The sequence below is a fragment of the Camelus dromedarius genome, chromosome Y (genome assembly GCF_036321535.1).
Source record: "Camelus dromedarius isolate mCamDro1 chromosome Y, mCamDro1.pat, whole genome shotgun sequence".
In the NCBI taxonomy this organism is placed as follows: Eukaryota; Metazoa; Chordata; class Mammalia; order Artiodactyla; family Camelidae; genus Camelus; species Camelus dromedarius.
Genome location: NC_087473.1, coordinates 12,421,986 through 12,448,389, shown reverse-complemented (window position 1 = coordinate 12,448,389; position 26,404 = coordinate 12,421,986). Strand labels below are relative to the sequence as shown.

At 33.6% G+C, this 26,404-nt stretch overlaps 1 protein-coding gene and 1 pseudogene across 3 annotated transcripts; one reads left to right on the top strand and one right to left on the bottom strand.

The window, feature by feature from the left end:
- Nucleotides 1–1,144, bottom strand: part of LOC135320355 (membrane-bound transcription factor site-2 protease-like) — a 71,416-nt pseudogene extending 70,272 nt beyond the window's left edge.
- Nucleotides 956–25,402, top strand: LOC135320400 (eukaryotic translation initiation factor 1A, X-chromosomal). Of its 3 annotated transcripts, XR_010379564.1 has the most exons (9): nt 956–1,158; nt 4,336–4,419; nt 6,528–6,631; nt 7,652–7,702; nt 12,163–12,244; nt 20,351–20,442; nt 22,578–22,663; nt 24,210–24,255; nt 24,476–25,402. XR_010379564.1 is itself a non-coding variant. In XM_064483500.1 (7 exons), exons 1-7 carry the CDS (start codon nt 1,143–1,145, stop codon nt 22,581–22,583), a joined length of 435 nt encoding a protein of 144 aa, XP_064339570.1. In that variant the 5' UTR covers nt 956–1,142; the 3' UTR covers nt 22,584–23,578. The 3 variants fall into 3 exon arrangements, 1 of the variants encoding a protein (XP_064339570.1); XR_010379563.1 differs by having other exon boundaries at nt 24,210–25,402; XM_064483500.1 differs by lacking the exons at nt 24,210–24,255; nt 24,476–25,402 and having other exon boundaries at nt 22,578–23,578.
- The last annotated feature ends 1,002 nt before the right edge of the window (nt 25,403–26,404 follow it).

The window sequence follows — 26,404 nt, the reverse complement described above, 5'->3', positions numbered from 1 at the left end:
TTTGATTTCTGTTTTCACCTGGGTAAGTTTTAAGTGCACGTTTTTAATGGGGAAAACCAGGATGAAGTGGGAAACTGCATACTGCAGGGTTTGCTAATGTGGGAAACTAGCTGTCTCAACCTCTAGATCAGTCATCTCAAGGGAAGTATGTCAAAATTCATAACTGTCAAGTCCTGGCAATGAAACCTCGTAAGTGAAACCAAGAGACTTGTAGTTACTCGTAGTACTGAAAAGAACAAAGGAATTAGAAAAGAGAGTGTTATGAATTTTTAAACTTTAAGTGTTGTTACCAGGTTTTACAATGTTCTTCCAGTTGTCAATGATGGGGCTCTTATGAACAACTGCAGGGTCTCATCCGAATCCTGTCTTAATTAGTTTAGAGAAACTTTTCACCAGATTGAGGATGAATTTCCTGTGGTCTTAACTGAAATTGGAGCACCACTGTTGGTGCTCAACCCCTCTACAACAAACAGCCGCTGCCTTTGAATACTAAAAGAGTTCAAGTAGGGGGATCGGTAATGAATGTCAAAGTTTTATCTATGAACCTATTCCCTTTGACGTTTGAGAGATAGCTATCATTTTCTCAGCAATTTCTCTGTACCTATCTGTGTATTACAGTGAGAGTTCTTACAGAAGCATTATGTTGCAATTCCTTCCAGAAAAGACTTGGAAGAGAGAAAAATTGATGGGTCAAGAATTTGTGAGGAGAAATCACTTATTACCAAGTAGCGAGAGTGTATTCAGAAGTAAGAATTGGGTCAAGAGTTATCTAACTAGGAGGCTAGGTCTCACGCATTGTACCTGAGTCCCCTCTTTTAAGGTAAACTCCTGTGCTCCAAAGATTTATCCTTACGGAGTATTTTCTCAGGTGTCGGTGAGTTGACTGAGAGCTACGCCTGCGCGGTAGGGTGGATAGAAGAGGTAGTTTGGGGGATGGGGAGCTGGTCGCGTCAGAGGTAGGAAAGTGACGCTTAACTGCCGCGCCGTGAGTTGCGCCGCCATTTGCCTGCCGGTGTACGGATTTCGGTTGGACTCTGTTCTGAACCTGCAACTGCTTGGTCTTTTCTGCTCTTAGAGGGGTTAGTCGTGCCACACTATCACCAAAACCGACTCGGAAGCGCAGTGAGGCCTTGGGTTCAGCCATGCCCAAGAATAAAGGTAATGCCATAGATCCTTGGAACCAGGTTCTGCTTGGTTAAGTGCCCTAGACCTCCACTCGTGGTAGTGACAATTTTTCCTTCGCGTACTTGGCTGGTCTCTCTAGGAGCGACTTTGCGCGCGACAGGAGCTGGAAAGTTACACCTGTCTCCCTCCCACTTTGCTTACCTTTGAGCAGAACTCACGCCATTTTTATACTACCGCGGAGAGTGTACGGTTTTCTCCTGCTTCGTCTCATTCACAGACGTTAACAAGTCTCTTCTATAACTTATCATATACATTTAACCAACATTTTCAGCCTTTTTGTTTGTTTATAAAATAGATTATAGCCGTAAAGATTACTGCTTCCACTATTCTGAGACAAACTGTTCAAATTATCAGATTCGACATTTAAGTTTTCTTTAAACTTCCAAAGTGGGAAGCTTAACCTAGGTAAAACAAGAAATCATCCTTTTCATAGACCTGAGCAGTTTGTCACTTACAATGTCTTTTTAAAGCGTCAAGAAAACTATATGCATAAACTATGAAAACGTATTTTCTATAGGATAGCACAACATTATTCTTTCTTGGGAACCACACCTACTTGTCTCTACTTTCTACTTCAGAGCTGGCTCTGGATATTTACTTCATTTTCTAGTTATCACCACTTACTTACCCATTGGAATATTAAGTCACACTTCTTTCCTTGCCCTATTCAGTGCGGTTCTCTTTGAGTCCTCCAAACCAACTGACAGATTGTTTTTGCAGTAGGGGTTTTACTGCTAATTATTCGGATAAGGCTACAGTTGTCTATCTAATATGTTAGGTAAGTTACAAAAGCTTTTTACAAACTTTTTGTTAGCCTTGTATAGGTTATGATTATCTCCTAGATAACAACTGGACCACTTCAATACATACTTTGTTTCCATTTCTGTTTCTAGTGGTTAGGTCTCAAATTCTCTCACTAGACTATGTATTCTAAAGTGAGTAGTATCTATTTTATTATGACCATTGGGTCACTACAGTTTGGCACTTAGATATCCAATAAATGTTTGCTAATTTTCTCTAATTGTGCTTGACTCCATTCTTAGGTAAATAACAGGTTCTCCTCTCTTTCTGTAGAACTTTTAGTCTAAATTATCCCTGAGAAAGATCACATCAGAGAGTATCTCCAGAGACATCTTATTTAAGGAAAATATTTGTGAAGTTTGATTTAACCTAGTTTTTAGAAAGAAAGCAAGATAAATTATAATACATGTTGTATGGACAGTTCTTTCAAAAGAATGTTTAAAATGGATTCTGTTACATGATGGTAAAATAAGGGGGTGATTAAGTTATGATTAATAAGTATACTGTAAACTCCTGGAAATTACAGGTCTGAACATAGAGTTACAACATAGGTTCAGTTAAAGCCCTTTCTCTTTCTGGAGGTAATCATCATCCTGAATTTGATGTTTTCAATCTGTGTTTGTAAAATCAGTCTGTTACTTTCTAGCTTACTTAGTTGAAAGGTACTTTTTAAGACTCCTGAATTTTGAAGTTAAGTTTATTAATGTAGAACTAAAACTCTTGATGTTTTCCTTCAGCTGAAAATTCAGAAGCCCTGTGAATATAGTCTAGGTGAGAGTTACCCAAGTAAGGACATAAATTACTTTGGGATTTATGTTGAGTAAGTTTTGCTTTGGGCTTATTCTCATTAAGCTTGTTTTCTTTAGAAATCTTAGAAAGCCATTCTAAAATGAGAAAAAAGAGCATCCTCTGACCCCACTCATGAAGAATATTTGGGGTAAGATGTGCTTACACTCTAAGGACATTTCTACATGAGATTTTTGAATTGCTATTTCTTTAGAAATATATGAACCACTCTTGTACTATTTACTTGAAAAACTGTAAAACTCTGGTATATAACAGAGTAAGCAAAGCAGCTATGATCCTTATCTTAAAGAAGCTTACAGGGTATTTTGAGCATGATTAATGATGGTCTTGAAATACAGAACACTTTAACATCTTGAGGAAAGTAGTTCTGGTATATCCTAGGATTATATACGATAGTGACTCCAGATAGGTCAAGAAATTGTGAAGGCCCACATGTCTTTTACTTTTAGTGCAGAGCAATAGAATTATGCCCAGGAGAGAAAGGGCACATTCAAGAAGATAGATGTCTGCTTTTACAGTGTTAGGTGCACATTTTTCATTCTGTTTGGGATGTGAACTTTTTATCTCAAACTCTTGCCATGAGTTCCTTATTTCTACCTGTCATAGCCTTTCTTCTATCTGTTGGAAATGACTGTTCTTGTGATGGAGGTTCTGGAATGGAAATAAAATGCTATGAAGTACCATCATTCCTTATTATTCAGTTGGAAGTTTCACAAAGAAGTAAAGTTAATACTATATTCAAATACATTAAAATTTAGCAAAAGCAAAGATTCAAAAGTACAGTTAAGTATGGATTTAAATCATTAGCATAGTATGGTTGTGGCACAGGACTAGATACTATTACTTTTTTGCTGGTGGTAGCGTAAATGAGTATAGCTAATCTAAAGTTTAAAGATGTGGATACATAACCTTTAACCCAGAAATTCTGCTTTTGTAAATTTGTCCTATGGAAATTATTTGTAGAATAATCTCAATTCAGTATTATTAAATGACAGTGAAACATTAGATTAAATTACTGTGTTAAAATGTTCATCCTAATCTTTGACTCAGATGACAGGAAAAAACATTTAGGACAAATTACTGAATAGGGTTAAAATAAGTTTCACAAAAGAATATGAAGTCCTATTTTTGTTTGAAAAGCATAGACAACAAAATGTTAACCATTATCCAGTATAATAAAATAAAAATCTGGTACTAGGATTTTGTTCCGTATGGTTTCATATCAAAAACAGTTTTATGTCAGAAAAATCTAGTTGTCAAAGGGTAGAGGGTTGGTGACATATTTATCTGGTAAGGAACTTAAAAGAGAACCTTTGACAAATTGTAAGTGTAACTATTAGGTAACCAAATTAGGTTAAATTTTTACAATGTAATTTAGAATTCTGTTAATCTTATACTGCTATTTAAACAATAATCATTTATTTTTAAAATTTTTCTGTGTTTTTATAAAGTTTAAAGTTATATTTTAGCTTGTTTTGTACTTTGTAAAATATGAAACAGATTATTACACTTAGTTTTTTGTTCACTTTTTTAATCAATTAGGTAAAGGAGGTAAAAACAGGCGCAGGGGTAAGAATGAAAATGAATCTGAAAAACGAGAATTGGTGTTTAAAGAGGACGGGCAAGGTATGAATTTTTTAGTTATTAATAATGTTAATTTTTCTTTAACCTAAAATGGATCTTAGTCGTAATCCTGAGCAGTTCTCACATATCTGCATTTTGCTTTTCCTCTTTTGTGATTCTCCAGAATTTTCTGTTAAATAACTAGATATGATAGAGGATTAATTGGTGACATTTCTGTGAACATAGTTGTCATTCTTTCATGTAGAAAAGTATGATATAACTGAGTGAATTTTAGGGTTTAGAGCAGAGTCAGCCTGAATGCTTCATTGAAAACTTCCTGCTCTACTGTAGTAGTAAGTAATGTTATGCGTTATTCAGTAGACCATGAGAAATACATCCCAAGACTTTGGAGCCCTTTGATTATAAAATGTAATAAAACAACTGAATAATTGACTAACTCTGTTTAAGTAAAGCAGACTAAAATATTTTAAAAATGGATAAAATAAATTGAAGCACCTTTTTCCCCTTAAAAAAAGTTAAACTTGTAGAAAAGTTAGAATATGAGCACAACAAACTCCAATTGATTCTTTGCCTAGATTCGCTAATTTTTAAAGTTTTCTTCTCATACTTAAATTTCTCTCTATATATGTACATGTACATTTTTTTCTTAACCTTATAAACTTTCTTATAGATAGATCTGTTTACATACAGCTATAGACTTCGGTCCTGAATACTTCAGTGTATATCACCCAGGAACAAGGACTTTCTCTTTCATAACTACAATGATCAGAAGAAATTTAACTTTAAGACTATACTGTAATATTAATAGTGTATTGTTCACTATAGTAGCCACTATCCTTGTGTGGTATTTAAATGAACTGAAATTAAATTTTGAGCTATCAATTAACATATTCAATTTAGGTATATAGTTTTCTGTCAACAGAAAAAATATCTATTGGCTGTTGCTGATTTAGTGTATAATCTACATTTACATTTCTCCATTTGTTTCAGTAATTTCCAGCACTTTATAACAAAACTGTCTAGTTATTCATGACACACATATAAGCCACTCCAGAAATTAGTGTCTTTATTAATTATTTGAAACATGTTGTCTGGCTTTCAGTTACTTAGCCTTCATCTTTTTCACTTCCATTAAAAGTTTGTCTTCAGGGCCAATGTTTAATTTGTTTTGTTCTTTTCTTTCTTATTTTTCCCCATGTGGAAGAAACGCTGAGCAGTAGGCTAGGGTCACTGGCTATGGTTAAAGGGATTCAGTGCCATATATCAACCCCACACTGTAGACCCAATTTACCTCTCAGTGTAATTATAAATTAGTCCAAGATCTCTTTGGGGTTAGTTCTTGGTAACATCTTTAGTAGTGTGAATGTTTTTCTAGTAATTATCTGTTTCTTTCTCCTTACTCCTGTACCTGCTCTTGTCATTTAAATCTAGAAGAGATTGCCACACACTGGCTACTGCTTTCAAGTGGCAGAAGAATCAGGCAGTCTTTTGAATATATTAGAAGTATTTTTATTAAACATTTGGCATTTTATGTTAGAACATTATGTTTGTTTTTTAGAATAATCACCGAAGTATTCTCAAATAAAGTTTATTAATAATTAAGATATAATTTAGTACCAGCAGAGTTTCTGAGGGAAAGGAGAGCCAAGATTTGGTTATTAGTCAAATGTGACAGCTTGATAAGTCAGCATTATAGTGTTTGTTGTGGAATGAGCTACTTTGAAGTCTACAGGTAGCACCTGCGAGTAATCTAATTTACTCCAAATGAGTACTAATTAAAATATTCCTAAGCACAGAGATAGCTTGTCATGGAAATGACATTTGTGACCTTGGACAATTACTTATGTAGGTTTTTATTTGCTATAAAAATAAGAGGGTAACATATATAAACATAGCAGAGGCTGTGTAGAAATTGTTGGACAGACAGAGTTCTCTGGTTTTCCTGTGTAAAATTAAGATATGTCACCTTGAAAGAGCTCTCTCAGGGTAGAATAACTAAACTTTTTGCTTATGAAACCTTCTTTTTTAAAAAATTATGATTTGACCTAAATTAAGTAGTATCAGTAAAGTTACCCAACATAATAATAATTGTTAGAATTTAATAAAAATGGAAGTATCTTACAGTTTTTTCATATGTTTTTACCCCTTAGAGTATGCTCAGGTAATCAAAATGTTGGGAAATGGACGATTGGAAGCCATGTGTTTTGATGGTGTAAAGAGATTATGTCATATCAGAGGAAAATTGAGAAAGAAGGTAAATATGGGGACTTGTTTTACTTTAATACAAAATTTGAAAAATGACTCTGATTTTAGATACTATATGAGGCAAGCAACTTAGTTTTGTTGCCAGAGTTCTTCGAAGAATAGTGAGTTATATGACAATATAAGCATGTACAATATGAAGATTCTTGATAACTTTTATAATAGAAGATTGTATTTATAGAGAATCATTTCTTTCACATATTTTGGACGTCTGCCAGAAATGTATACTATTGAGAAAACAATTAGACAAATCCAATCTATTTTATAACTCTTAAAAAAAAATATGCCATAAAAAAAAAATGGCAAATTAGGAAAAATTGCATTCAGATGCAGTGTGTATTTCTTGATTAAATTGTGGTTTGGAGGAAATGATTGTACAAGGTATTAGGAAATTTGAGATTGGAGTATGTTAGATCATACTATTAAATAGTTGAGGCAGAATTATTAATCACATTGCTTAAAAATTCCTTTGCTCTGATTTTTTAATTTAAAATTATTTTTAGTCTTTTTCTTCTTTCTTTTCCAAGTTAATAGTGGTTTTAGGGTCTGTATGTAGATTGGTGACTGGAAGGCTATATTTGTGTAGATGGCTGATTTTCATATATTTTGAATAAAATATCTTAGGAGTGATTTGTGATTAAAAGTCTCTAATTTCTATGACAAATGACTATGCTTTTGTAGTTTTTAAACTCTCAATTAGTTGAGATAAAATTATGTATTTTCAACATCCTAAATTAGAAAATTTGACACAAACTCAACTGAATACTATAGCTTTTTCTTAATAAAATGTGAGTATTTATAACTAGACTCTTTCTCACAAAGGTGCACACACAAACATACCCACAATAGAATATATTCTATAGTTTTCCCTTAATTCTTAATAGATTCTTTTTTCTATTAAGAATTCACACTAGGTGAATAGTACATATTTTTATAGAAAGAAAGGTTTAATATTGTAGTTTGTTATTTGGTTTTATTTCAAATATAATACACAGTGAATTTTCTTTTATAGGTTTGGATAAATACCTCAGATATTATATTGGTTGGTCTGCGAGACTATCAGGTAACAATTACATTTAAATTTGTAGTGTCCTTGTATTTACTGAGTCATTAAGGTTTAGAAGAAGCAGTATAAACATATTTGACCAACGTAGCCAATTACGTGTTCTCACTATTCTGTCATCAAAATTTATTAAGGTCCAAATGTATTCAAGATTATAGGATTTTTCTCATCTGAAATAATTCTTATGGTTGATTAATGGTGCATATGTTTTGTGAGAAGACTGGTTGGTTCAATATTGTTCTTTTTTTTATTTTAAATGTAATGTGCAGTAAATATTCTCATAAAAGTTTGGATAGATACCACAGACCATTCTGTCCTCATTTGATTAAAGGCCAGTTGTATTTGATGCATTGTGCTAGGTAGTCAGGGATTATGGTTTCCATATGTCAGTCTGTGAAATATTGGTGGAGGCTGACATTTTCATTGTTCTATAATGAAATGAAGAAGAAATGCCCACATTTTAGGGTGTTTTTCAGGAAGCTAAATTATCTGTTTTCCTTTTTAATTTTTTTAAATTTCTTTATCTGTTTTCCTTTTTAATTTTTTTAAATTACCTTCTCTAAACTAAGGATGGTAGAATGGTGGTTTTTAATTAGTGTTCTTACTTGTCAAAACAAAAATTTGGTAAGTTTTATGTTGGAGTCCCAATTTTTTTTTTATTTTTAAATTTAAAGGTCCCAAGTCCAAGTTTGAGAAACCATTATTTGAGAAAGTATAGATGAATAAATCAAATTTTTACAATCTGAAAGAACTTTCCAATCTGAAAATGGATAGATAACACATGCACTTAATAGTTATAATACAAACTGTTTTTTAACTACATGTTACAAATTTGAGGCGGGCACTTAGATGATAGTTGTCCACTATGATTTCAACCTTTAGACTATCCATGCATTTTGAATCTGAAATCCATTTGATTTCTGTCTGTCAGAACCCATCACCTATGTTTATATTGTGATTGAAATTATTGGTATTTATTTCTATTATTAGGTAGAGTTATCCATGGATACCTGTTATGTTTAACTGGTTTATAAAATTTCAATCTTCTTTTTCCTTGTTGATCTTCTATGTAATTGTTCTATTCATGATTGAAAGAGGCATTTTTGAAGTCAGTTATTTTATATTTCATCTCCATAATGTTTACTTTTTAAAATAATCAGTGTTTATTGATTTTCTCTGGTTAGATATAGTCTCTAAAAATTAAAAAACAATTAGACATGATTTTTTTAGTTCTTTAAAAATATTTATAGTAGCTGATATAATCTTTGTTAAATCAGTTTCAGCACTTTTTCAGAAATGTTTGTATTGATTACCTTTTTTCATGTATGTGGCCCCCCTTACCTATTTCTTTCTTGGTATCATAATTTTTTGTTCAGAACTGGAAATTGCAAATACAATGTGGCAAACTGGAAATTGAATTTCTTTTCTCAGAGTTTGTTCTTTTTGTTATGTTTATTTAGTGAAACAGATTAGTTTTCTGAAACTAATTCTGTAAGAACTGTATTTTTACTTGTGAGTAAAAATACATTCAAATTTTACTTGAATGCTTGTATTAGCAGACAACTTGTGCTTGAGATTTCACTAAAAACTATAAACTTCCTAGCTTTTGCATATGGACTCTGTGCATGTTGGGGTATACTTTTAACACTCAGCTAGGCAATTAACAGTTCTCTTAGAGAGTAGGCAAATTAGGATCTGCCCAGGTTTTTGCTGAGCTTGTGCATAGCCCTGATTCCATATGTAAATGAGATCATACAGTATTTGTCTTTCTCTGTCTGACTTATTTCACTAAGCATAATACCATCCATTTTGTCGCAAATGGCTGAATTTCCTTCTGTCTCTTGGCTGAATGATGTTCCTCTGTGTGTGTGTGACAGAGAGAAAGAGCGAGAGAGAGAGAGAGCGCTTTTTTATTCATCCACTGATGGAAACAGGTTGTTTCCATGTCTTACCTATTATGAACATGGTGGTGCACATCTCTTTGAGATCCTGTTTTTCATTTCTTTTGCATACATACCCAGAAGTGAGATTGCTAGATGAGATGGTAGTTCTGTTTTTAGTTTTTTATGGAACCTCCATACTTTCCTTTGTAGTGGCTACACCAATTTACATTCCCACTAACAGTGTAAGGGGGGACCCTTTTCTCCATACCCTCTCCAGGATTCATAATTTGTACAGTTTTTAATGATGGCCATTCTGAACAGTGTGAATACATAATTGTAGTTTTGATTTGCCTTTCCCTAATAAATAGCAAGTGAAATTAAACATCTTTTCACATGCCTATTTGCCATCTTTACGTCTTCGTTGGAAAAATATCTGTTTGGGTCTTCTGCCCACTTTTTAATCGTGTGGGGTTTTTTGATATTAAGTTGTTTGAATTGTTTATGCATTTTGGATATAAACTCTTTTTCAGTCGTATCACTTACAATTTTTTTTTCCCATCCAGTAAGTTGTCTTTTCATTTTGTTGGTTTCCTTTGCTGTGAAAAAGCTTCTTTGTTTGATGTAATTCCACTTGTTGATTTTTGCTTTTGTTGCTTGTGCTTTTGGTGTCATATCCAAAAAATAATTGTCAACATCAACATCAAGTAGTTTTTCCTTCTTTTTTTCAGTAGTTTTATGATTTCAGACCTTTTGTTCAGGTCTTTGATCTACTTCAAGTTAGTTTTTGGGGCAACAAAGGGGTCCAGTTTCTTTCTTTTTTTTTTTTTTTTTTTGCACGTGAATATTCAGTTTTAACTTGTTTACTGAAGAGACTGTCTTTTCTATGCTGAATATTCTTGGTTCCCTTGTCAAATATGAACTGACCTTATATGCAAAAATTTATTTCTGGATTCTTGATTCTGTTCCATTAGTCAGTGGGTTTGTTTTAATGCCAATATCACACTGTTTTGACAACTATAATTTGATATCAGAATGTGTGATGCCTTCAGCTTTATTCTTCCTCAACATTGCTTTTGCTCTTTGGAATGTTTGTGGTTCTGTGCAATTTTATCTGTTGTGTAAAAATGCCGTTGGAATTTGATATGAATTACATTGGATCTGAAGAGTGTTTTGGGTACTATGGACCCTTTAACAACATTTACTATTTCTGTTCAGTAACATAGGATTGTGTCTTCAGTTTCTTTCATCAGTGTCTTATAATTTTCAGTGTATAGATCTTCCACCTCCTTGGTTAAATTTATTTCTAAGTATTTTCTGTTTGATGCTGTTGCAAATGAGATTGTTTCTTGATTTCTTTTTTAGATAGTTCATTGGGTTTATTACTAGTATGCAGAGACATAACTCATTTCTGTATGTTGTTATATCCTGAAACTTCACTGTATTTATTTTTGGTGTCTATTTTAATGAATTGAATCATACATTGACATTCTTTCTTTTTTAATATTTATAATGAAAACTTGTGTACTATCTTTAAAAATCCATCGTCTTTATGTCCATTTTCTTGGTTCAACTTCATATAAACCCAAAAAGTAGACAGAATAATTATTAATTCCCTGTTTAATGGACAATGAAACCCAGTTCTTACAGTATTAATATTCAAATGTTAAAGTGATAGCCAGGAACATCACATCTGATTATTAATCTTTTCTGAGTAATTATATACCCTTGCTACTCAAAGAGTAATCCAAAGGTAATAGCAGCATTGCCACCATCTGGAAGCATGTTATAAATGCAGGTTATTAGGGCAGTCTCATAACTCCTGAGTCAGAATCTGAACTTTAACCCATTCCTTTTATGTTTTGTGTGCACATTTCAGTCTTAAAGTGTTGGTTTACATTACACTGCAGTTGCATCATGCATCACTGTGATGATTTCAGTTGAGTCCTTTCAGCTCGTTTCTAGATTAATTGTAGCATTTAAACTTTTATTTTTCCCTCTTAAATGACTCTGATTCTTTAAGATGGAGAAATGTGAACATTTTAGGGCAATAGTTCTCAGGGATATTTGCGTCAGAAACACTCAGAAGAACTTTTTAAATACAGATTTTGGAGCTTCATCTCAGGTCTGTCAATAATCAGGAGATACAGGTAGCTTTTTAAAGCTCTGGAAATGATTCTAATAGGTAAGCTATCATAAGAGCCACTGAATATAGAAAGGTATAGTAATTTTCTGAGTGATAATACTGTCAGTTTGAATTACAGAGTGGTCATGAAAGTATCCACATTGACACTTTTTTTCTTTCCTTTTCTTTTTGTTTTTAAAAACTTTCTTTGATTAAAGTGAATTCTATAAGTAATTTTTTTAGGCTGTTTATTATTTGGTCCTGCATGCAAACTTTTTCCCACTAATTTAAACCCAAGGATTTCTTTTTTTAAGAGGGTAGAGGAAAGGCAAAGAAAAACAGAGTTTGTAACAGAACAATGAGCTTTTTCTTAAAGTGTTTAATTTGAAAGTAACTTATGAGAAAACTGATATTTTGCCATAACCAGTTTTAATAATTATTTGTTTCTCTCTAAGGATAACAAAGCTGATGTAATTTTAAAGTACAATGCAGATGAAGCTAGAAGTCTGAAGGCTTATGGGGAGCTTCCAGAACATGGTAATTAATGTCCAAGTTATTACTTGTCTTATGTCTAATGTCTTATGTCTTATATCTTATGTCTTATGTCTTAATGTCATTATTAGCTTGTTGGTGTTTAGGCGAAGCAGTTTTGATATAATTATGCTTCTTTAACTTAATTGCATATGTATTTGAAAAACAGTTTCAAGGAAGTAATTCAGATATTAACAATTTAGTAATAAATTGGATTTTGTTACTAATGTTACTTTGGAGGGAAGGTTAAAAGTTTATAAACTCTGAATATATTAAAGGAATATATTTGTTATAGTGTTTTTAACAATTCTCAAGAGATTGTCTGGCTTCAGGTAAGATATAACAATTATTATACTAGTATTGATTTTTATAGAAAATAGTGCAGTTTATCATAACATCTTAATATTCCATATAGTTTTGTGGTGTGTGTGTGTGTTTTTTTTTAACAGATATCCCTTTCCTTTTTTTTTTTTTTATTTTATTTTTGAGTTATAGTCAGTTTACAATGTTGTGTCAATGTCCAGTGAGGAGCACAATTTTTCAGTTATACATGAATATACATATATTCATTGTTGCATTCTTTTTCACCATGAGCTACCACAAGATCTTGTATATATTTCCCTGTGCTATACAGTGTAGTCTTGTTTATCTATTCTGTATATACCTGTCAGTATCTACGTATTTGAACTTGCAGTCTATCCCTTCCCACCCCTCTCCCCCCTGCAACCACAAGTTTGTATTCTACGTCTATGAGTCTGTTTCTGTTTTGTATTTCTGTTTGGTTTTTTTTTTTAAGATTCCACATATAAGCGATCTCATATGGTATTTTTCTTTCTCTTTCTGCCTTACTTCACCTGAAATAACATTCTCCAGGGACATCCATGTTACTGCGAATGGCGTTATGTTGTTGGGTTTTATGGCTGAATAGTATTCCATTGCGTAAATATACCACTTCTTCTTTATCCAGGCATCTGTTGATGGACATTTAGGCTGTTTCCGTGTCTTGGCTATTGTAAAGAGTGCTGCTGTGAACATTGGGGTGCAGGTGTCTTTTTGAAGTAGGGTTCCTTCTGGTTATATGCCCAGAAGCGGGATGACTGCATCATACGATAAGTCTATTCCTAGTCTTTTGAGGAATCTCCGTACTATTTTCCACAGTGGCTGCACCAAACTGCATTCCCACCAACAGTGTAGGAGGGTTCCCTTTTCTCCACAGCCTCTCCAGCATTTGTCATTTGTGGCCTTTTGAATAATGGCCATTCTGGCTGGTGTGAGGTGATACCTCATTGTAGATTCGATTTGCATTTCTCTGATAATTAGTGATATTGAGCATTTTTTTACGTGCCTATTGATCATTTGTATTTCTTCCTTGGAGAATTGCTTGTTTAGGTCCTCTGCCCATTTTTGGATTGGGTTGTTTGTTTTTTTCTTATTATGTTGTATCAGCTGCCTATATATTCTGGAGTTCAGGCTTTTGTCAGTTTCATCATTTGCAAAAATTTTCTCCCATTCTGTAGGTTGTTGTTTTGTTTTGCATATTGTTTCCTTTGCTGTGCAGAAGCTTGTAAGTTTAATTAGGTCCCATTTGTTTATTCTTGCTTGTATTTCTACTAGGAGAAAATTTTTGAAATGTATGTCAGATAATGTTTTGCCTATGTTTTCCTTTAGGAGAGTTATTGTATCTTGTCTTATGTTTAAGTCTTTGATCCATTTTGAGTTGATTTTTGTATATGGTGTAAGGAAGTGTTCTAGCTTCATTGTTTTACATACTACTGTCCAGTTTTCCCAACACCATTTGCTGAAGAGTCTGTCTTTATTCTATTGTATATTCTTGCCTCCTTTGTCAAAGATTATTGACCAAAAGTTTGTGGGTTCATTTCAGGGCTCTCTGTTCTGTTCCATTAGTCTATACATCTTTTTGTGTACCAATACCATGCTGTCTTGATGACTGTAGCTCTATAGTATTGTCTGAAGTCTGGGAGAGTTATTCCTCCAGCCTCTTTCTTTCTCTTCAGTAATGCTTTGGCAATTCTAGGTCTTTTGTGATTCCATATAAATTTTATTACGATTTGTTCTAGTTCTGTGAAATATGTTAGATTTATTCCTAGGTATTTTATTACTTTGGATGCTGTTTCAAAAGGGATTGTTTCTGTACTTTCTTTTCCTGTTGATCCATCATTAGTGTAAGGAAATGCAACTGACTTTTGAACGTTAATCTTGTAACCTGCTACCTTGCTGAATTCTGCGATTATTTCTAGTAGTTTTTATGTGGACCTTATAGAGTTTTTTCTATATAGTAACATGGCATCAGCATATAGTGACACTTTTACCTCTTCTTTTTAATTTGGATCCTTTTATTTCTGTCTCTTGCCAGATTGCTGTGGCTAGGACTTCCAAGACTATGTTGAATAGGAGTGGTGAGAGTGGGCATCTTTGTCTTGTCCCAGATTTTGGTGGGAAGGTTTTGAGTTCTTCACAATGGAGTACTATGCTGGCTGTAGGTTTGTCATATATAGTTTTTGTTATATAGAGATATGTTCCCTCTATACCCACTTTGGTGACAGTTTTTATCTTAAATAGGTGTTGAATTTTATCAGATGCTTTTTCTGCATCTGTTGAGATGATCGTGTGGTTTTTGTCCTTTCTCTTGTTGATGTGATGTATTACATTGATTGATTTGTGTATGTTGAACCACCCTTGTGTTCCTGGGATGAACCCCCCTTGATCATGATGTATTATCTTTTTATGTGCTGTTGGATTCTATTTGCTAATATTTTGCTGAGGATTTTTGCATCTATGTTCATCAGTGATATTGGCCTATAATTCTCTTTTTTGGTGGTGTCTTTGTCTGGTTTTGGTATCAGGGTGATGGTGGCTTCATAGAATGAGTTTGGGAGTATTCCCTCCTTTTCTATCTTCTGGAAGAGTTTGAGAAGGACTGGTATGAGTTCTTCTTTGTATGTTTGGTAGAATTCCCCGGTGAAGCCATCCAGTCCTGGGCTTTTATTTGTAGGGAGGCTTTTTATTGCTAATTTGATTTCATTTCTAGTGATCGGTTTGTTCAAGTGGTCAGTTTCTTCTTGTTTCAGTCTTGGTGGAATGTATGTTTCCAGACATTTGTCCATTTCCTCTCAGTTATCCATTTTGTTTCCATATAGTTGTTCATAGTATTCTCATATGATATTTTGTATTTCTGTTGTATTGGTTGTAATTTCTACATTTTCCTTTCTTATTTTGCTTATTTGTGCTCTCTTTTCTCTTTATTTGTGAGCTTGGCCAGAGGTTTGTCAATTTTATTTACTATTTCAGAAAGCCGGCTTTTGGTTTGATTTTTTCCTATTTTTTTAATCTCTATTTTATTTATTTCCTCCTGATCTTTATTATTCCTTCCTTTGCTGACTTTTGGTGGGGTTTTGCTCTTCCTTTTCTAATTCTTTTAGCTGGTAGGTTAGATTTTTTTATTTGAGAGTGTTCTTTTTTGAGGAAGGCCTGGGTCACTATAAACTTCCCTCTTAGCACTGCCTTTACTGTGTCCCATGAAGTTTGTGTGGTTGTGTTTTTCATTGTCATTTGTCTCAAAGTATTTTCCAATTTCAACTTTGATTTCATCACTGACCCATTGGTTTTTTTAGTAGCGTATTGTTTAGTCTCCATGCTGTCATTTTTCTTCTCCTTTGTTTTTCTGTAGTTGATTTCTAGTTTCATGGCATTGTGGTTAGAAAAGATGCTTGAAATAATTTCTACCTTCTTAAAATTGTTGATACTTCTTTTATGCCCGAGTACATCATCAATCCTAGAAGATGTTCCATGTGCACTTGAAAAGAATGTATATCCTATTTGGGGGTGGGGGGTGTAATGTTCTGAAAATATCCACCAAGTCTGACTTTTCTATTGTTATCATTTAATTTCTCTGTTGCCTTATTTATTTTCTGTCTGGAAGATCTGTCCAGTGATGTTAATGCGGTGTTAAAGTCTCTGACATGATTGTATTCCCATCAGTATCCCCCTTTATCTCTGTTACTAATTGCTTTGCGTACTTAGGTGCTTCTATAGTGGGTGCGTACATATTAACGAGTGTAAAATTCTCATCTTGTATTGCTCCTTTACTCATTATAAAATGTCCTTCTTTATCTTTCTTTATGGCCTTGTTTTAAAGTCTACTTTGTCTGAAATCAGGATTGCTACTCCTGCTTTCTTGTCACTTCCATTTGCGTGGAATATCCTTTTGCATCCTGTCACTCTCAATCTATATGTGTCCTTCTCCCTAAAGTGGGTTTCTTGTATGCACTATTTTGAAGTTTCTTGATTTATTATCCAGTCTGCCACTCTGTGTCTTTTGATGGGAGCATTTAGTCCATTGACATTACAGTAATTAATGATAGATGTGTGTTTATTGCCATTTTGAACTTAGTTTTGCAGTTGATTTGGTGTTTCCTCTTGGTTCCTTTCTTCTTCCTTTTCATAATTTTCCTTTGTATTATGTTGTATTTTATTTAGTTTGTGTGACTCAATTGTAAGTTTTTGACTTGTGGTTACCCTTTTTTATAAGTATGTTAACACATTACTATAACTGTTTGTATTAAACATATAATAATATAAGCTCAAACCCATCCTACCAAGAACAAAAAATTTTTAAAAGAAAAAGAAGCTTTATTTTCTTGCCCCTCTCTCCCACTCTTAATGATTTAGATGTCTTCTTTTACAATTTCGTGTTTATTCTATTTGTAATTCATGGTTGTTACCACCTTTCCAGTTATGGTTTTCTCATTTCTGTAACACACTATAGACCTTTCAGTGTTTCTTTTAGCATGGGTTTAGTGGTGTCAGACTCTTCTGGTTTTTGCCTGTCTTTGAAGTTCTTTATCTCTCCTTCTATCCTAAAGGATAGCCTTGCTGGATAGAGCATCCTAGGCTGCAACTTTTTTCATTCAGGACTTTGAATATATCTTGCCACTCCCTTCTAGCCTGTAGTGTTTATGTAGAGAAATCAGCTGAAAGCCTTATGGAGATCCCCTTGTAACTCACTCTTTGTTTTTCCCTTTCTGCCTTTAGGATCATGTCTTTACCCTTAACCCTGGCCATCTTATTATGATATGTCTTGGTGTGGGTCTGTTTGGGTTCTTCCTGCTTGGGACCCTCTGAGCTTTCTATTCTTGGATATCTGATTCCCCCTTTAGATTTGGGAAGTTTTCAGTCACGATTTCTTCAAAGACCTTTTCAATCCCCTTTAATCTTTCTCCCCCTTCTGGGACCCCTATTATGCATAGATTGGCACACTTTATATTATCACATAGATCCCTTATATTGTTTTCATTGTTTTTTATTTGCTTTTCTCTCAGATGCTCTGATTGGGTGCTTTCTGTTGTCCTATCTTCTAGGTCACTTATTTGTTCCTCTGCATTATCTAGCCTGCTTTGTACAGCCTTTAGGTCAGCTCTCATCCTAGCAAATGAGTTTTCCAATTTTAATTGGCTCCTCTTTATAGCTTCAATTTCATTTTTGACATATTCTCTGTTTCTAAACACAATCTCTTTTAGTTCCTTCAGTACTTTGATCACTCCTTTTTTGAAATCTTGATCTAGTATGCCATCAATGTCTATTTCATTGATTGTTCCTTCAGGGGATTCTCTTGTTCTTTTAATTGGGAGTGATTCCTTTGCTTCTTCATCTTGCTTCTATCTCTCCAGCCTAGTGGCTTATGGAGTATCAGTTATCTACTGTGGTCCTTAAGGAGTTTATTTATTTATCTATCTAAAGCATATGTGGAAATAAAACTTAAAAAAAATTTTTAAAGAAGAGAAAAAAAAAAGATTTGAAAACAGAGTATAATCAATAACAGAAGAACCAGCGGAAGCAAAATAAAAATCGAGTTGAGATGTATTTTAAAAACCTTAAAAGGAGAGAAAAAAAAACAAAAAAAATTGAAAACTGAATATAATCAATATAACAGGAGAACAAAACCAAGAGAAATAAAAAGGAAATTGAGGCAAATTTTAAAAAATAATAGTAAGTATTTTAAGAGGAAAATTTTAAAAGTATTAAAAAGAGACGTATACAATTGTTTAAAAAGTAAAAATCTAAAAAGTAAAAGAAAATAGAACAGAGGGGAAAATAAAAGAAATAAAAAGGTGGATGTGTTCCCACAGAGACTGTGCATTCTTAATGATTTTATCGAGAGGTCTTTCTTAAGTATGGGTGGTTGTCAGGTTTTATTTTGCTTTGGTTAGGGATGTGGCCATTGACCTGATAGTCAGAGCCTACCCTTACTATTGAATGAGGCCTTCTTTTTTGTTGATTGTCACTGCTCCTGTTCTTACCCTGCTGTGCAAACTCAGCTCCTTGCTTCCTGAAGCCCTCCATTGGCACCCCTGGTCTGTGCTCTTACAGTGTGGGTGAGTGTGTCACTCTCCCTCCCTATGCTATGGTCAGGTACTGCACTCCTGCATAGTAGGTGGATTCTGGGACAACTGCAGAACAGCACTTGCCCCTGCTCTGTGTCAGAAATCAGCTCCTTGTTTGTTTGTCTTGGAGGCGCAAATTCTCAGAGATACCAGGTCAGAGTGGTCCTATCTGCCTTGGGCTGTAAACAAGTTTTGTCTGGCCTTTGAGGCTGCTAAGCCCCTAGATTCGAATTCAGGTTTCAACCCCGCACCCCACATGGGTGCTAAGCACCAGAGGATATGATGGCTGTGGCTGAGCCCTGCCTCTCTTCTCCTGAAAACTGGTTCACTGGGTTTTCAGAGATAAGGGCTGTGGCACCCTTCCCCCATGGCATACCAGCCTTGTTGCTTGGTTTTTTTGCTTTTTTTTTTTTTTTTTTTTTTTTTTTTTCATAAACAACCAAGTTGTTCTGCTTTGAATACCTTCCCAGCCATAGCACACAGCACCCTGCAGTCCCCTAGGGTTACCTCTGTACCAGTCCTCTGCCCAGCTAGGGCAGCCTGTCCTGTCCCCAGCCTGCCACTTTGCCTCTAGGGCTGCGGGTTGCAGAGACCCTGTGTGCCCATTTAACTTAGTTCTGTCAGTCAAGGGCTATTCCATACAGATCCGAGCCTCGGAGGTTCCTCCTCCATCCCTCTGGATTGGAGAGGGGAAACCCAGCAAACAAGCATTATTCCTCCTTTGCTACTCCCTCCCCTGTTTGTCCCACACTATCCCACACTGTCTTGCTTTTTCTTTCTTTTTTCCTTTTCTCCTACCAGATTCCTGGCATTTTTGTCTTTTGAAGAAGGCGATTTTCTGTCAGAGTTCAGCAGGTGCCCTGGTTGGCTGGGTTGGTCCGTGGATATGAGTTGTGGTGTATTTGTGGGAGAGGGTGAGCTGCAAGCATCCTTGTACTCCACCATGTTGGCCAATCCCCTCCCTCTTCTTAATGGCAAATGTATTGCATACTCACTGTATATAAACTTGAAAAGATTAAAATAAGTTTTTAATAACATCAAAGAGAAAATATACTAAGCTCACATTTTTCACTTGGCAGCTGTGCTATTTTATTTTTTTTTTATTGCATTGCATTTTATTATAGAATCATAAGATTTTGAATAAGCATGAAGATTTTGATGAAATTATTGACATTTTAAGAAGTGCTAAAATATCTGGGAATCATGCCAGTACTTTCTTACTTCTGTTTCTTAAATAAGTATAATTTGAGCAAGTCTTTCTGACTGATTCGGCAAATCTTTCTGATAGATGATAAACTAGATGTTCTTATCTTAGAAGAGCTTTATATGTGCCAAGGATAAGTTGTTAACATGTGTACAGTCCCTTTTTGAAGCATATTGGGAAATACAATAGCTACTAAATTAGTATAATTAGAGCCTGCCTGCCTTACTTAAACTTTTTGAGCAAAATAAAATTATAGTACATATACTCTTCATTGTAACCATTTAGCAATGAACTTATGGGGGTTCATTTATTTATTGTGAATTTACTCTGTATGATGAGTTGTTCTGTAGAAATTATTAAGATTTTTCTTGTAATGAAATGGTTGAAGAATCACTTGTAAGAATCTTCATTTATTGTTCAGTATTGACCTATTTCTTTTAGTAGGCAATTCATCTAGTAACATTTTGATTTTACATATATTAGAGAATATTGTTATTGTGTCTTTAGCAAAAATTAATGAAACAGACACCTTTGGTCCTGGAGATGATGATGAAATCCAATTTGATGACATTGGAGATGATGATGAAGACATTGATGATGTAAGTAGTAGATGAATCTTACAGCATTTTATTTTATTTGTGAAAGAAATCAGCTCTTTCCTGTACCTTTGAGCTAAGAATGTTGAACACTGAAATTTAGCATATTTGAGGCTTACCCATGAATTTGAATATTCATTAATATTCAGAAACTAGTTAGACCTTTTAAACTTTGAAAAAACTTCTAATCTTTGAGACATTTCTTTTTCTGAAAAGATTAATATTAACTCTTTCAGTGGGTACTGGGTACTGCATAATGATAACTTTTTAATTAGGTAAGTGTGGTAGCTATTAATAAATTTAATAGTTTTGAAAATGTGCCATCTCCCAAATGAAATTAGTTAGTACATTAAAAGAAGAGTCTTGTTTAAACATGCTTCAGTTTAAGCATTGAAATCCAGTAGACTCCAGAAACCCCATTAAAATGGAGGCCTGTTCCCAGGATGTACAGAGGTTAAATTGTTTTGTCAGATGTCATATCACTATTGGCCAATTTCTTGGTTTGGAGTTGTATGTTTATTTTATGGAAAATGGTTATTTTTCTTAGTGATAAAGCAGTGAGAATAATAAGGCTGTTTTAAATGTGTCACTATTTTGCTGTTACTGTATTTAAATAAAATTCTTCCTGATTTTCTTGATATGCATATATGACATTATTGGGATGGTGGTATAGCTTATAGTTCAATGAGGCTTACGGTTTTTGTTTGTTTTTTTTTAATACTTCTGTAATAAAAATATAGTTTAGAAAAAACAAAAGTCTAAGAATATTAATAATGACTGGGTACTAAGGTGGAATTTTAGAATAGCTGGAGCATTTGTATCTGACAAAGATTGTATAGCACAATTACCCAAGTTTTTCAAAAATACAAAATCTGGTTTGGGAAAGTCTAAGTTGGACCACTAACAGGTAATCCTGATATTCACATCACAATAAGAATCACTGATCTAAAGCACATATTTCAAAATCTTTCAGTCACCAACGTCTTTATTTAGAACAGTTTTCAGACATTCAGAGAAGTTGAAAGAATTTTAAATTCAAGGGAACACCCATATACTCACCAGGATTATACAATTTACATTTCTATACTCAATCTATCACATTCTCCTTCTATCTTTCTACTCGTCTAGAAATTCATATTTTGATGTATTTCCAAGTCACTTATATTACTCACACCATGACTTAGAAAAATTGACTACATGCTTCTAATGGAAGTTTTTACCAGATTTTTTACCATACTTTTATGCTTTTTTTAACAAATGGCAATACTCTACTAATATATGTATTTTAAAACACACCTGAAGTAGGAAATAATAAAGGATTAGAAAAATATTCTAATATATTAGGCTCCATATTTTGTTCTGATATTTTCCTTATGCACCTTTCTTGGGAACCGTGAGCCAGGAGTTTTGTGGCTAAATTAATACCTCGACAGTAGACATAGCAATTATTTTCTGTGGCAGGAACATAAAATGCAACAATTGTGTAGTATATTTAAGGGAGACCTGAACATTTTGACAGGTGAGCTGGGGTGAAGGCTAGGAACGCAATCAGAGCATATGGTTTGAAAACTAAGCCAAAGAGTTAAGGCGCTCCTCAGAAGAAAAAACACCTTTCTGGATCTGTGCCAGCACTTCTGTGGAACTGGTCCTAAACAGTTGGGAGAGACTAAAGATAATGATTAAAAGAATCTGTGTTACTTTAAAAATTTTGTGTTAGTTGATGTTTATTACCTCAGAATCCTACTTCTTCCAAAGTAATTTCTGCAGGTGATTCACTTAGTTTAACTTCTATGGTTAAATTGACTCACAGAAAAATTTGGTTTAGTACCACACTTCTCTTCTTCTTAAGGGAATTATATTCCCTATGTCTGTTCCCACTTCCAAACTGTGAAGTCTTTAATCACTAGCACAAAAGGTTGGAATGAGATGCTAAACTTTATTAAGAATAGTCTGTATAACATTTTACTTTCTCATAGAGATTACAAGAATTTACTGACAACAGACAGGAACTGAGAAAAACCTGGTATACAGAATTCTTGTTCAAAAGGACTTATTTTCTAAATAATTGAAGGGGGATCTTACATGCCGTATTATAAGAATTATTATTTCTATGGATTTGATATTCTTTTCACTTACAGATCTAAATTCAACTCAGTTTCTGAGGATTGTTGTGCAATTTGGATTTTGGTCATCACCTGTTAAGAAGACTTCATTCAACATGAATGTAATTTAAGACACACTGGTTTATTTTCATTGTTTTAAAGTATTTATTGTATTTCTTCAAACAACTGATGGAGCTGAATTATTTTAAGGAAAGTGTTAACATTTTGTTCTTTTGATGTAGTGTAAGTTAGGGGTAAAGACTATAATATCTGCTGTTAAACATTAGCAAGAAAGAAAGGAAAAAAGAGATCTTTCTCACTGACTTACTTTACTTCCAGTTAATGGATGTTTTGAATAAACTGCCTTATTATCATGGACTATGATGAGTCCTAGTTCCAACTAGTCTGTTTATAGTCTTTCTATATCTTCCAGTTACCTAGATATTCTTTGGGATTTTTTTATGAAATTTAAGGAAAGCAGAAATCTGCATTTGAAGTCAAGAAATGGGCAGTTTTCATATATATGTAGCCATATGTATTTTTATACTAGATTTAGCAACATATTCTTTTGATTATTTTATTTTGTCACCATCATAATAAAAACATGTCCAAAATGCAGTTTTTAGAATGCAAATTTGAGTAGTTGTTTTGAATTTGTAAGATTAGTAGTTGCAAAAGTACAATGCTAGGTAATACTCAGTTATTTGAACATTAAAATTATTGATATATTAGTTGACAGTACTTTTGCTTAACATTTTTTAATAAAATTTCTCAAAGAAGACAACTTCCAATGATGAAATAAGTAGAATATCTTTTACTATACAAAATAGATTGTATATGTCATTTGGTTGTCAAAACTCATATGCATTTTAACCCAGGTTTTGAGTTTCCTGAATAATTAAATTACAATGTTTAAATGAAAGATCTAATTTTATATTATATAAACTACGCCTTTTAAAACTATCACTTTGCTGAGGTAAGGGAAGGAAAGGAACCATCTAAGAAAATAATAAAATGTTGCATTAAGTATATTTTGACCTTCATGTTACTGGTGTATTTTTTTATCAGTTTTTTGTGTGTGTATTTTTCTACAAGTTTAGATCATGACCTTTCTTTTTAACATTTTGTTTTAAACTTATCAACTATAATAAGATGAAATTAAGAGTAGGGCTAATTAAGCCATAGCCCTGGTTAAATTTTAAACAGATTTGATAAGAAAAGATTCACCAAGTAGTCTGTGAAACATTATTTCTTCTTCTGAGGAGTTTTCAACAGTGAAAATTAATATAAAGGAAATGCACCTCTACCTGGTTTCAATAATATCAGTATAGCAAAGAGACTAAACATTCATGTGGTTTCATCCCAATCTGCCATAATTTTACTTCCTAAATGTGAAAGCGCTAGGGTCAAAATCTGAGGCCAGAATATGTACATAGTTAAATCTAAGAATAAGAAAAGAATACAAATGTAGTTTCTGACTTTTATTCTGCGGAGTTTCTGAAAACTTATTAGGTGGAATGTGTCTGAGATTAAGGAATGGTTTTTAATACTCTTAAGAAACCAGCTTTGAAGAGGTGACTTTGTTATTGTCTTTATAGGTAATCAAAACTTGCTGATTATATATCTTTTGTACATAGAAGTATATTGAATTTATGTATTCTCCTCCAGCAATTTGCCAAGAATATCAGAACCTGCATATGTGATACAGTTCATGGTAAGTAGAGAGCCCCTCAAAAAACTTCCCTGCTGACTTCCTGTGACAAATATAATTTGTCCAAAGAATTTCTTTAAAATGTGCAACTGTACTGCCAGTTTGTTTGCTAATTGTGTCCTTATAAAATCCAAGTGTTGAAGTCCTAACCCCTAACGATGATTATATTTGAAATTGAGGCCTTTGGGAGTCATTAGGTCACAAGTGTGATTCTTATGAATAGGCTCACTCATCTTAACAAAGGTGTCCTCAGAGGGTTCTTCACCATAAGAACACAGTTTGCAGATCAGAAGAGGATCCTCACCAAAACCCCAGCCATACCAAAACCCTGGTCCTGGACTTCCAGTGTCTAGAACACTAAGAAATTTCTGTTGTTTATAAGCCATACAGTCTGTAATACTTTGTTATAGCAGCCAATGGACTTTTTTTTCTTGCTAATTAGTAACTGTACAGTATAGTATTTCTCTCAAAAATATAGTCATAATTAGTGAGTTGGATCAAAGTTGTAGTTTATGTGCAGTTTTCCATGAAAATTATTTTGACATATTTCATGTAGAAGTTTTATAGATACAGTGATTTGATTATATTTCAAATAAGGAATAAAAGCCAGGAAGAAAAATATTTGTTACAATCTTTGGTTTCCACAATACAATGACATAAACTGTGTCTACAAAGAAAATCAAAATGTTTGAAAACCAAGAAAAATAACCTTTATATTCATCCCTCCGTATCTGTGGGTTCTGCATCCATGGATTCAACCATGGATCTAAGACTTTTTTTTTTATTCCAGAAAGTTCCAAAAAGCAAAACTTGAATCTGCCACACAATGGCAACTACTTACGTAGGATTTATATTGTATTAGGTGTTGAAGTAATCTAGAGATTCTGTGCCATTTTATATAAGGGATTTTGTATCTTTAGATTTTTGACATCTGTAGGGTGTTCTGGTAGTAATCCTCGGGAGATACCAAGGATAGCTGACTATATTGATTTGGTTCTAATTAACCTTTTGTGTAATGAATTTGTTAGGGTTGCCTTTTTAAGCATTGTTTATCCGACTTACAGCATATTTATACGTACACTATATACAGGATAAATATGTTGTATCATTTGGATGGATTAATAAATGAATAAGCCTTGGTAACATTTGATTAATTGGCTGTTGATGCTTTCTTAAATATTCAACTTCTGAAGAACCTCACTCTTAAGGGTCCTGCAAACTATTCATTATAAACCATTGGTCTTATGTTTTATTAAAGAATGACCATTGGTTTTCTTGCTGTATTATTGGGATCATGGCTAAATATATACCTGTTTCAAACTTGTGATTGGTAGTTTAACTTAATTCCAAGTATACTGAGTAAATGTTCTTTCGTTAGCTATGTATATGCTGTCAGTAATCACAAATGGGTAGACACATATTTTGACTAAAACACATTTGTTGTTGATACTTTCATTTGTATTTTATATAGTTTTATACATTGTTGAGCAGCTGTCAACACCATCCATGCCCTTAACTCTTTCCATCTTATAATCCTGAAACTCTATACTCATCAAATAGTAACATCATGTCCCCACCCAACCCACTAGCAACTACCATTTATACTTTTTGTGATATTGTATATCCACGTACTTGTAAGTGGAATCATGCAGTATTTGTCTTTTTTGTGACTGGCTTATTTCGCTTAGCATGATGTCCTCAAGATTATGTCATAATTTATGTCAGAATTTCCTTCATTTTTAAAGCTCTGTAGTATTCCATTCTAGGTACATGCTGCATTTTGCTTATTTATTCATCTGTCAAGGAACACATGGATTATGTCCACATTTCAGCTATTGTGAACAGAGCTACCATTAACATGCATATACAAATGGATGTTTTTTAGTCTGTTTTTAATTCTTTTGGATAAATAATATGAGTTGCTGGATGTTACAATAATTCTGCTTTTAATTTTTTGAGAAACTGCTCTACTATATTTCACAGAGGCTTAGCATTTTAAATTCCTACCAACAGTGCACAGAGGTTCCATTTTCTCCATATCTTCCCTAAAACTTGCTATTTTTCTGAGATGGGGATGTTATCTTTAGGGTTTTCTACATATAAGATTATGTCATCTGCAAACAACCTTTTACTTCTTCCTTTCCAATTTGGA